Here is a 12,509-nt window from a genome sequence, read left to right on the forward strand (position 1 = left end):
AAGAGCATGGCCACTGTGTTCAGATGGTGTTCATATGGTGTTCATATGGTGATCATAACTGTTCATATGGTGATCATAACTGTGTTCATACATAATCAGTCCTGCTTCTGTCCGGCATCAAGCTGCCAGGCCAGGCCACAACATAGAACAGTCAGTGTATGTATACACATAGCTGGTACTGTACAGACAGATAGAGAAATGCATACCAGGACAATGGAGTCTATCTAGCTGTATATTAAGAGTTCTGATGGTCAGAGGAGAGCCACGGCGGCCATTTTGTGTCATGTTCATGTCCGTGTGGCAGTGGCCTTGTTTCTTCATCCTTCCTCTCTGGCTACATGTACTGCTCTAACACAGTCTCTGTCTGTGTGTAGGGGGTTGATATAGGGCCTGCAGCCCTGGGGTAAAAACACTGAGGCCTGAAGGCTAGTCTGCCTAGCGACAGGGGATGAGGCAACCGAGGGTGGTGTGCCTCGGCGCTGGGTTGCTGCCCGCCCCCCTAGACTCCTCCTCTTCCTCCGACACGACCCGAAGGTGACCAGGGCCTGCGTGGAGGTCACATGACTGTTTCTCGGCGTCCTCCGAGTTGAGCGAGACGAGGCTGAGGCGGCGGGGTCTGCTGAGATGCAGGGCGCCACGGGTCCGTCTGTGGAGCAGGCCCAGGTCCTCTCTGAAGTGAGGGTTGAAGAGGACGTAGAGTAGAGGGTTGAGGCAGGCCGGGAGAGGAACCACCACTAGAAGCACCGACTTCACCACCTCAGGCCCTACTGAGGGAAGTTTCAGCAGGGAGGAGAAGGAGAGGAAAGCTACAGGGAAGTAGAGGAGACAGTTGGTGAACAACAGCCAGGCCACGTGACGGATCATGGAGCAGTCCCACAGGTTGTCTGGCTCTCCTTTCTGCAGGCTGCAGTAGAGGCGGGTGTATGTGACGGTCATGATGAGGTAGCATAGGGAGTTGACCAGGACCAGAGCCACCATGAAGCCCAGAGAGGAGGGCTCTCCGTAGGGCATGGGGAGACAGATGGAGGAGACCGTGTAGTCCCCCAGCAAGGGGAGCAGAGTGATAGCCAGGCCCAGGAGGAAACACAGGGCCGCCACCAGCCTCAGCGTCCCCGTCCAAGTCTTCCCCTCGGCGGCCTTGCCTCTCCGTATCGACAGCCCCCTCTCCAGAGCGGCCACCGTCAGCAGGAAGATACTTGTCTCAGAAGCGAAGATGGAGACGAAGCCGGTCAGCTTGCAGCCCGTACTGCTCTCCCAGCGGGCCCCGTAGCGGCCGAAGCTCCCGAAGGTCAAGGCGTCGACGGTGGCCAGCGTGGCAGACCACAGCCCCATCAGACTGTTTACCAGAGCCAGCAGGCCAATCAGCAGCTTCACAGGGGACAGGAAGGATGGGGAGAGGAAGATGGAGACCATCACCAGTGTGTTGCAGACCAGGGAGAGAGTAGCAATGACCCACACACCACTACGGATCAACCAGCTGCCAAACAGGTGGTGGCAAGGACGGAACGGACCTGGGGAGGGAAGCACAGATCAATCAACCAACCAGTCAATCAATCGACCAGTCAATCACTCAATCAATCAATCAACCACTCAACCAGTCAATCAATAAATCAAACAACAATAAAAAATAAATAAAAAATAAATAAAATAAAAAAACTAGTCAATCAATCAACCAGTAAATCAATCAACCAGTCAGTCAATCAATCAATCAAATCAATCAACCAGTCAATCAATCAATCAATCAATCAATTAATCAATCAATCAATAAATCAACCAGTCAATCAATCAATCAACCAGTCAATCAACCAGGCAATCAACCAATCAATCAATGTTTGAACCATGTTAGGGGGAAGGGAAGTGGGGGGTGTTGCCTTACCAGGTGCTGGGGAGCACTGGACAGTGTGGTGGGATTTGGGCTCATCCATCATCAAAGTCCAGCAGAAAGTCCTCCAACTCGTGGTCTTCTTAAATAAAATCAAAAACGCACAAAGGTTATATCCAGGTTATCAAGACGTTTCAAATGAGTTCATAGGAACTGAAAAATTGGACAGTGTTTCTGGCAGGGGGCATATTAGCAACACAACATATATCCTTCCAACGAGGATCTGAAGTTTCAACCTATTCCCTTTTAATGGAGCACTACCTTCGTGCATAAGGGGTTAAGGCTCTGGCCAAAAGCAGTGCACTATCTAGGGTTGTTTGAGGACACACCTTGGTTAGACAAGACGCCCTCCCTCCTCCCAAAGTCTTCCTTCCCGTTGTTGTTATTGTCTCGGTCCCAGGGAGAGGAGTGTTTCTCACAGGAGACGAAGGCACAACACTGGAAGGCATAGGGCAGCTCCATCACCCTACAGAGACAGAGAGAGAGACAGCGAGAGAGAGAGAACAGGAGACAGAGAGAGAGAGAGAGAGAGAGAGAGAGAGAGAGAGAGAGAGAGAGAGAGAGAGAGAGAGAGAGAGAGAGAGAGAGGAGAGAGAGAGAGAGAACAGAGAGAGAGAGAGAGAGAGAGAGAGAGAGAGAGAGAGAGAGAGAGAGAGAGAGAGAGAGAGAGAAAACGAGAGAGAGAGAGAGAGAGAAAACAGGAGAGAGAGAGAGTCAGTCAACACAACATTGGAAGGCATAGGGCAGCTCCATCACACTACAGACAGAGAGAACAGAGAGGACATAAGAGACTAAACACAATGCTACCACCACGCTTAACTGTTCATTAAGTACCAACTGACACGCAACTTTGAAATTGCAGTGATGTATGCCATCATACAAATATTTACGTCTAGGAGTTCCTAGCGGAAGGGATGTAAGTGTTGACTAACTGAGGAGGCTGTAACTATGGCCTGGGTAAATCATGTTTTAATGGTTGGTCCTTCAACGGTAACTATGGCCTGGGTAAATCATATTTTAATGGTTGGTCCTTCAACTGTAACTATGGCCTGGGTAAATCATATTTTAATGGTTGCTTAAAATTAAATGGATCCTCCTCCACCTCGTCCTCGTCCTCCTCCTCCACCTCCTCCACCTCCACCTCCACCTCGTCCTCTTCCTCCTCCTCCTCCTCCTCCACCCCCTCCTCCTCCACCACCTCCTCCACCACCTCCCCCTCCTCCTTCTCCTCCCCTCCTCCTCCTCCTCCTCCTCCTCCTCCACCTCCTCCACCTCCTCCTCCTCCTCCTCCTCCACCTCGTCCTCCTCCACCTCCTCCTCCTCCTCCACCTCCTCCTCCACATCATCATCATCACCACCACCTAGTGTTGTCACGATACCAGAATTTTGACTTCGATACCGATACCAGGTGTAGTATTACGATATTGAGTTTGTTTTGGCTTATTTCATGGGGCTACAGATGACAAACAATCTGTTTCCCTTCCATTTGGGACTTATTTTATTGTACTGATCAACAACATTTGCGTAGAAGTAGCTTATTTTATAAAAAGTATTAAAAGTGAGTGCTCTCTTTAACCAGTAATGACGTCATTCACGAGGCAAGGGGGGAGGGGGGGGCCGGTCAGAGCCCTGTTCGTTGCTGAGGCAATAGATAATCTATGGGAGAGACGTGAGAGAGAGACGTGAGAGAGGAGGAGACGTGAGAGAGAGACGTGAGAGAGAGACCGCAAATGAATAAAGTTTTGGTGGCAATGCAATCAGCATACACTGAGTCGACAGAACATTAAGAACACCTTCCTAATATTGAGTTGCCCCCACTTTTGCCCTCTGAACAGCCTCATTTCATCAGGGCATGGACTCTGCAAGGTGTTGAAAGCGTTCCATAGGGATGCTGGCCCATGTTGACTCCAATGTTTCCCACAGTTGTGTCAAGTTGGCTGGATGTCCTTTGGGTGGTGGACCATTCTTGATACACATGGGGAACTGTTGAGCGTGAAAACCCCATCAGCGTTGCAGTTCTTGACACAAACCTTGTGTGCCTGGCACCTACTACCATACACCATCACCACCTCCACCACCACCATTACCACTATAGCTACCTCAGTTTGGGGAGGCTCTCAGCAGGCAGTAGCTCCTGCAGGTCCTCGTTGCCGGATAGTTTGAGGTGTGTGAGTCCATGGAGCCCCGATACAGGCAGAGAGGACAACCGGTTGGAAGTAAGATCACTGGGGGAGAGAGAAGGGAGGGGTAGGAGGAGGGGGGGGGGGGGAGAGAGGGAGAGAGAGAAAGAGTATGAGAAACACATATCTACCACCTGATAACTAAGCAATAGTAATAGCAATCTAGCAATCATTAATCGAGAAAAACATACAGTGAGGGAAAAAAGTATTTGATCCCCTGCTGATTTTGTACGTTTGCCCACTGACAAAGAAATGATCAGTCTATCATTTTAATGGTAGGTTTATTTGAACAGTGAGAGACAGAATAACAAACAAAAAAAATCCAGAAAAACGTATGTCAAAAATGTTATAAATTGATTTGCATTTTAATGAGGGAAATAAGTATTTGACCCCTTCTCATTCAGAAAGATTTCTGGCTCCCAGGTGTCTTTTATACAGGCAACGAGCTGAGATTAGGAGCACACTCTTAAAGGGAGTGCTCCTAATCTCAGCTTGTTACCTGTATAAAAGACACCTGTCCACAGAAGCAATCAATCAATCAGATTCCAAACTCTCCACCATGGCCAAGACCAAAGAGCTCTCCAAGGATGTCAGGGACAAGATTGTAGACCTACACAAGGCTGGAATGGGCTACAAGACCATCGCCAAGCAGCTTGGTGAGAAGGTGACAACAGTTGGTGTGATTATTCGCAAATGGAAGAAACACAAAATAACTGTCAATCTCCCTCGGCCTGGGGCTCCATGCAAGATCTCACCTCGTGGAGTTGCAATGATCATGAGAATGGTGAGGAATCAGCCCAGAACTACACGGAAGGATCTTGTCAATGATTTCAAGGCAGCTGGGACCATAGTCACCAAGAAAACAATTGGTAACACACTACGCCGTGAAGGACTGAAATCCTGCAGCGCCCGCAAGGTCCCCCTGCTCAAGAAAGCACATATACAGGCCCGTCTGAAGTTTTTCCAATGAACATCTGAATGATTCAGAGGAGAACTAGGTGAAAGTGTTGTGGTCAGATGAGACCAAAATCGAGCTCTTTGGCATCAACTCAACTCGCCGTGTTTGGAGGAGGAGGAATGCTGCCTATGACCCCAAGAACACCATCCCCACCGTCAAACATGGAGATGGAAACATTATGCTTTGGAGGTGTTTTTCTGCTAAGGGGACAGGACAACTTCACCGCATCAAAGGGACGATGGACGGGGCCACGTACCGTCAAATCTTGGGTGAGAACCTCCTTCCCTCAGCCAGGGCATTGAAAATGGGTCGTGGATGGGTATTCCAGCATGACAATGACCCAAAACACATGGCCAAGGCAACAAAGGAGTGGCTCAAGAAGAAGCACATTAAGGTCCTGGAGTGGCCTAGCCAGTCTCCAGACCTTAATCCCATAGAAAATCTGTGGAGGGAGCTGAAGGTTCGAGTTGCCAAACGTCATGCTCGAAACGTTAATGACTTGGAGAAGGTCTGCAAAGAGGAGTGGGACAAAATCCCTCCTGAGATGTGTGCAAACCTGGTGGCCAACTACAAGAAACGTCTGACCTCTGATTGCCAACAAGGGTTTTGCCACCAAGTACTAAGTCATGTTTTGCAGAGGGGTCAAATACTTATTTCCCTTATTAAAATGCAAATCAATTTATAACATGCGTTTTTCTGGATTTTTGTTGTTGTTATTCTGTCTCTCACTGTTCAAATAAACCTACCATTAAAATTATAGACTGACCATGTCTTTGTCAGCGGGCAAACGTACAAAATCAGCAGGGGATCAAATACTTTTTTTCCCTCACTGTAAGAGTTATTTATTCAATATAACTTGATTTGATGAACACATAATCCATTGCCGATTGACTTGAACTCTGGTTCATATCAATGAATAACAACAGTGGAGGACTCACAGTTTGATGAGGGCAGGCAGACTGGAGAAGGAGAGAGGGTCCAGAGACGACAGTTTGTTCCAGGCCAGGTCACTGTTCAGAGGAAGCAGAAAAACAGAGAGTTTCCTTCAGGTCAGACGTCTCCTTCAGCTCTACTAATCCTGCTGGACCTCAGAAGGGTGGATTTACAAGCTGATAGATCTCCTTCTGTACTATGCTCTGCTGCACCAAGAATTCATTCCTTTCCTCCATCCTCCATCACTAGCAGATTATACCAGACATGTGCGATATCAATCCCATATTGCCAAAGCAGGCACTTTTAAGGTTAAGTTGATTCACATATGTATTGTCATCGTTTTGGCGTGTGAGAGGAGGATAGAAGAAGGTATTGATATCGTTTAACCAGATGAGTGAAAACACAAAATATATAACTAGCACGAGCAGACAGGAAGACAAAGAGGGCCTTAGTTAAAACGGTATGTCCAAAAAGGGCCTTAGTTCAAACTGTATGTCCAAAAAGGGCCTTAGTTCAAACTGTATGTCCAAAAAGGGCCTTAGTTCAAACTGTATGTCCAAAAAGGGCCTTAGTTCAAACTGTATGTCCAAAAAGGGCCTTAGTTCAAACTGTATGTCCAAAAAGGGCCTTAGTTCAAACTGTATGTCCAAAAAGGGCCTTAGTTCAAACTGTATGTCCAAAAAGGACCTTAGTTCAAACTGTATGTCCAAGAGGGGCCTTAGTTCAAACTGTATGTCCAAGAGCGGCCTTAGTTCAAAGTAATTGTGTATCCAAGAGGGGATGGAACTTGGGGAATTGCTGTTCACAATTTCAAACTTTCACTGAATCAGACAAAAGTCAAAATAGATATATTATCTTGCATGTAAACTATGTGATTTATTCTTTGGACAATGGTTTTGATCTACAGCCTGCTGAGCTTGGCCCCTGACCATATCTGTCTAGGGATTGTCTCTCTGCAGAAAACAGAATCAATGTAATAACTGACACAATCAGGGAAATATGGACGTACACAAAGAGAGACCTGAGGGAGACCTGAGGAGTCTAGAGAACCTATCAGAGATGCTTCCAGCCAGGCTTCCTGGTCTAGAGAAGCTATCAGAGAGGCTTCCAGCCAGGCTTCCTGGTCTAGAGAACCTATCAGAGAGGCTTCCAGCCAGGCTTCCTGGTCTAGAGAACCTATCAGAGAGGCTTCCAGCCAGGCTTCCTGGTCTAGAGAACCTATCAGAGAGGCTTCCAGCCAGGCTTCCTGTGTGTGCTCATAACATAACATGACATCCTGCTCGATCATGAGATCTCTTGTAACGGCAGACCATTGCTCCTGGTTATACAGTAATCCTGGGGTATTTGGGATCATTAACTACAAAGGGACCGGGACAGGGACTGTAGGGGTTGGGGGTGAAGGAATGGTGACAGGGAAGGGGTCTCCAGAGTCCAGATCTCTCCTCTCTTTCCCTCTAGGCTGATTGGATGTGTAGAAGCCTAATTCAACACATTATTTGCTTAATTGGCTCTTTCTGACCTCTTTCATCACTCAGAGGGAGCCAGGGGTTTAAACAGGCCTGTAGAGTCAGTTGGACTGCCGACCTGCAGCCACAGCTTGAGCACACACACACACACACACACACACACACACACACACACACACACACACACACACGCACACACGCACACACGCACACGCGCCTAGCTCTGGAGCCGTACGCCGCTTTAGTTCTTTAGCTGGACTTGGGGAGCGTGGTGGAATGGAAAGGCCCCAGTGGAAAATAAAAGCAGTGGAGGACTAAGGACATGGACCGACCCCGCATTCTCTCTGCCATCTTTAAAATCCCCTGCCATTTCCTTAAAGACTCCACAGTGACTCAGCAGAGGAGGGATCTTTTTAGAACAGCATGGCTTTTGACTGTTTGATGATGCAGCTGGTCGCAGCCGGTCCTCTGCGCTACCTTTAGAGAGGGACAAGAGACGTGGGAATCCTGGCAACAACGTAACGTTCACTTCTCATCTTTTCATGTCCACTCTGCCTGGTAACCTGATCTGCTCCTTGAGGCTTTGCACGTTGAGACGGAGCCGAGCCAAGACATCTCCAAAGCTCTCTTTCTCTCTCTCTCTCTCTCTCTCTCTCCACGCCGGGCGGCCAACTATGACAGCATGCCTGTTGTGGAATCACCCAGGGTCAACTCACAGTGGAGAGAGCACCTTCGTGAGGGGGAGGGGAAACGGAGGAGAAGGGGGGCTGGACCCACGGCCGCATGTGTGTGTGTGTGTGTGTCACTGTGTGTGAGCGTCCGTGTCTGTGTGTGTCCATCCATGCAGTCCATCCGTCCGTCCGTCCGTCCAAGGGGGCCAATATTTCCTCACATCCTGCACTGGACGTGTCCGAGGAGGCAGCAGCCAATTAAAAGCTCTCGTTGCCTCGCTGAGGTAATTTGGAAGTGTTTACAGAGGGCACGCTCGGATCAGTGGGTGTGCACTGTGGGATAGTTGTCCAGAGGGATGGAGGGGGGGGAGGGGCTGAGCAATCAGCAAATAGCCACTTCAACTGGTTCTACCCTGAAAGCCTTGTGTGCAGCTGCATGTAATGCAACCAAGGCTTCTATCAAATTAGCCATGCCTCATCCTTCTGTCATTACCTTTCCCTGTTTGCCTGTTTCCCCATTCAGCTAACAGGCTAACAGCATAACAGGCTAATAATGTATGTTTCCCAAATGGCACCCTATTCCCTACATAGTGCACTACATTTGACCAGTGCTCTTTGGGTTATTAGTGCACTATAAAGGGAATAGGGTGTCATTTGATATGCAGGCGATGACTCTGGTGAAACCTGACAAGTCCACTCGCAGGCTGGCAGCCAAACAAAACTAATTCAATCTCTCACTTGGTGGCTCTGGGAATGGGAGAGTCAGTGAACGTTTTGGACAGAGAAAGGACATTTTACTTCTCATGATTCTACACTACTATGAAGGACCAACCAGGCATCTCATTGGAAGTAGTGGCCTGGGGGGGGTAGTGGAGGGGGGGTTGGGGTGTGTGAGTGGGGTGGTCGAGAGTAGGAATGTTAAGGACAAGGCGACCCACGACGTGACGGGGTGAAAGAAGGTGGCGAGGGGAATGGAGACAGGATGCAGGAAACGTAAACAGGAGGAGAGGAGTGTTTGTTTGTCTGACGACTCAGCTTTAAACACACACACACACACACACACACACACACACACACACACACACGCACACACACACACGCACACACACACACACACACACGCACACACACACACACACACACACACACACACACACACGCACACACACACACGCACACACACACACACACACACGCACACACACACACACACACACACACACACACACACACACACACACACACACACACACACACACACACAGGGCACTGCCAGACTGTACTAGTCGGAGGCTTCTCCTTCACACAGGAAGTAAACGATCCACTTCTGTTGAACAGGAAACACTTCTCATCCTGACATACCAAATGGCACCCTATTCCCTATGTAGTGTGCCAGATTGGTCCAGGGCCCATAGGGCTCTGGTCAAAAGTAGTGCACTATATAGGGAATAGGGTGCCATTTGGGAAAACGGCCATGGTCCTGACATGCCGGTCACACTGCATCAATCTACACTACTAGCTACATTCTCTCATTGTAACAGTTTGGAAAACCACCCTCCCTGGAATTCAAGACATTAATGACTTTCTGAATTGAGAAAACAAACATTTGAGGCATATTGGAGTGAAAAACTGATGCAAAATATGAACATGAAGTAATCTGAATATAACGGGAATGTGAGGTCATACGCACGCACACACACGCGCACACAAACACACACACACACACACACACACACACACACACACACACACACACGTGCATGCACACACCCAGACCAGTGTACTCACAGAGACCGTAGGGAAGTCAGCCCCTGAAATGTGTCTGCTTGCAGCTCTTCAATCTCATTGTGGTGCAGATCACTATATATATATATAAAAAATACAAAAAAAAATAAAACAACGGAAACAGTTTTTATTCCAAAGCCACGGCTCATATGGTTTTATAAGGCTTCTCTGGTTGCCAAGACACTCACATTTTCTGAATCTTCTCACATCCTCTGAAGCTTGGCAGAGACTGGATCATGTTGTAGGACAGATCTCTGTGTGAAGGGGACAGAAAGGAGATGCTCTGTCTTTTCCAAATATGTCACTTTTAAAATCAGATTTTATTATATTAAAACATTTATATTAAAATATGTATTATTTATTATTATTTTAGATTAACAGAGGGCATGATGCTCTTTGGGAGTATATGCCAGGTTATTGTAAAGCAGTTTGTGATAAATGTTTTTTGTTGTTGTTGTAAATTATTCATTGATTGATGATTGATTGACTCACAGCACTTGCAGGTTGGGTAGCTGGTCACACACAGTGGTGGGTAGTGATGTGATGCGAGCTCCAGTGATGGTCCTACACAGAGTTCATAGAGGTCAGATGATATTATCACTGGATCTGTGTTAAAGCTTTGTGAATAGATTAATTCACTGTCTGTGCAGACATTCCGTGTGGTAGTTTGTTTAATAATGTCCTGATACGTGCCTTGGTATATTCACACTAGTAGAACTAAGAAACAGTTATTAATTCAAAACCCCAACACTAACACTAAGAAAACCCAACACGTCTCAATGTAAATGACAACTCCGCACAGACCACACTACACCAACATTGGACAAAATAATAATCATTCATTTGTATTTTGGGGCTTTAGGTTCAAATCCCGGGAAGACCAGCATGTTCCTGATTGCAGGTCACATGGCCGGTTACGACAGCAAACGAACTGGGAGTCGGGCAGGTTATAACAGCAAACAGTACATTTCAAATATGAAAAATTCCATGAAATTATTTGGTTGGACTGCAAAACTAGGGCATATTTATTAGTATTTGTGAGCTCTCATTTTCTGTGTGAAAATATTTGCCTGACATTGGGTTAGAACAGAAAATAAGGGTCTGCGTCTGAATGGTTGGGTGTTGGACTTACAGGCTCTCAAGACTCTTGGTGCCAGTGAGGTCTGGGAACTCTGTGATTTCTGCTGCACCATTCAGAGATCTGGATACAAAGGATGAGAGCGAGAGAGAGCGAGAGGAGAGAGAGAGAGGGGGGGGCAGAGAGAGAGAGAGAGAGAGAGAGAGAGAGAGAGAGAGAGAGAGAGAGAGAGAGAGAGAGAGAGAGAGAGAGAGAGAGGGACAGACAGAGAGACAGAGAGAGACAGAGACAGAGACAGAGACAGAGAGAGAGAGAGAGAGAGAGAGAGAGAGAGAGAGAGAGAGAGGGACAGACAGAGAGAGACAGAGAGAGAGAGAGAGAGAGAGAGAGAGAGAGACAGAGACAGAGACAGAGACAGAGACAGAGAGAGAGAGAGAGAGAGAGAGAGAGAGAGAGAGAGAGAGAGAGAGAGAGAGAGAGAGAGAGAGAGAGAGAGAGAGAGAGAGAGAGAGAGAGAGAAAGAGAGAGAGAGAGAGAGAGAGAGAGAGAGAGAGAGAGAGAGAGAGAGATGCATTAGAAATAGGAGAGAGAGAACCTTTCCATTTTTATTTTATTTATTTCCCCTTTATTTAACCAGGTAAGCCAGTTGAGAACAAGTTCTCATTTACAACTGCGACCTGGCCAAGATAAAGCAAAGCAGTGCGATAAAAACAACAACACAGAGTTACATATGGGGTAAAACAAAACATAAAGTCAAAAATACCACAGAAAATATATATACAGTGTGTGCAAATGTAGCAAGTTAAGGAGGTAAGGCAATAAGTCCATAGCATCCATGATACTAGTCTGAAGTGTACAAAGTTAATGTATATATCATAGATATGGCTTCACGGCAAGAATTCACCCATTGAACTTCATATAACCTTTATTCAAACATACAAATTGTTTTTCAATTTTATACCAAACTAAAGTTAGTGTTTGACTCACAGTGTCCGCAGCTCAGGGAGGTGCTGGAAGGCCGACTGGCCAACAAACTGGATGGGGTTGTCGTAGAAGAATCTGTTTGAAGACAGAACACGGTGTAAACCCAGGCAACGGGCCAGACAGACACAGAGGTTCACATTGTAGCACGTCTGTCCTCTCCGCTCTGTTCTGTTCTGCTCAGTCCTGTCAGACAGGACTAGGAGAGACAGGACGAGAGAGACAGGACTAGGAGAGAGACAGGGTTAGAGAGAGACAGGACTAGGAGAGAGACAGGACTAGGAGAGAGACAGGACTAGGAGAGAGACAGGACTAGGAGAGAGACAGGACTAGGAGAGAGACAGGACTAGGAGAGACAGGACTAGGAGAGAGAGACAGGGTTAGAGAGAGACAGGGTTAGAGAGAGACAGGGCTAGGAGAGAGACAGGACTAGGAGAGAGACAGGACTAGGAGAGAGACAGGGTTAGAGAGAGACAGGACTAGAGAGAGACAGGACTAGGAGAGAGAGGGATAGAGAGAGACAGGGTAAGAGAGAGACAGGGTTAGAGAGAGACATGACTAGAGAGAGAGGGTTA

The 12,509-nt window shown here is 47.4% G+C and overlaps 1 protein-coding gene across 1 annotated transcript; it reads right to left on the minus strand.

Moving 5' to 3' along the window:
- Positions 1 to 353: 353 nt before the first annotated feature.
- Positions 354 to 12,012, minus strand: LOC311115989 (leucine-rich repeat-containing G-protein coupled receptor 5-like; the record flags this gene model as incomplete). The annotated part of the gene is given in 12 exon segments (XM_084191122.1): positions 354 to 554; positions 556 to 1,511; positions 1,877 to 1,922; positions 1,924 to 1,964; positions 2,212 to 2,348; positions 3,982 to 4,107; positions 5,959 to 6,030; positions 9,879 to 9,950; positions 10,064 to 10,129; positions 10,368 to 10,439; positions 11,008 to 11,076; positions 11,941 to 12,012. Coding segments are annotated over 12 exon segments (1,930 nt in total), but the record flags the coding sequence as incomplete, so codon positions are not given.
- Between the last annotated feature and the right edge of the window lie 497 nt (positions 12,013 to 12,509).

The sequence above is a fragment of the Coregonus lavaretus genome (assembly GCF_964263955.1).
Source record: "Coregonus lavaretus genome assembly, contig: HAP1_SCAFFOLD_9819, whole genome shotgun sequence".
In the NCBI taxonomy this organism is placed as follows: Eukaryota; Metazoa; Chordata; class Actinopteri; order Salmoniformes; family Salmonidae; genus Coregonus; species Coregonus lavaretus.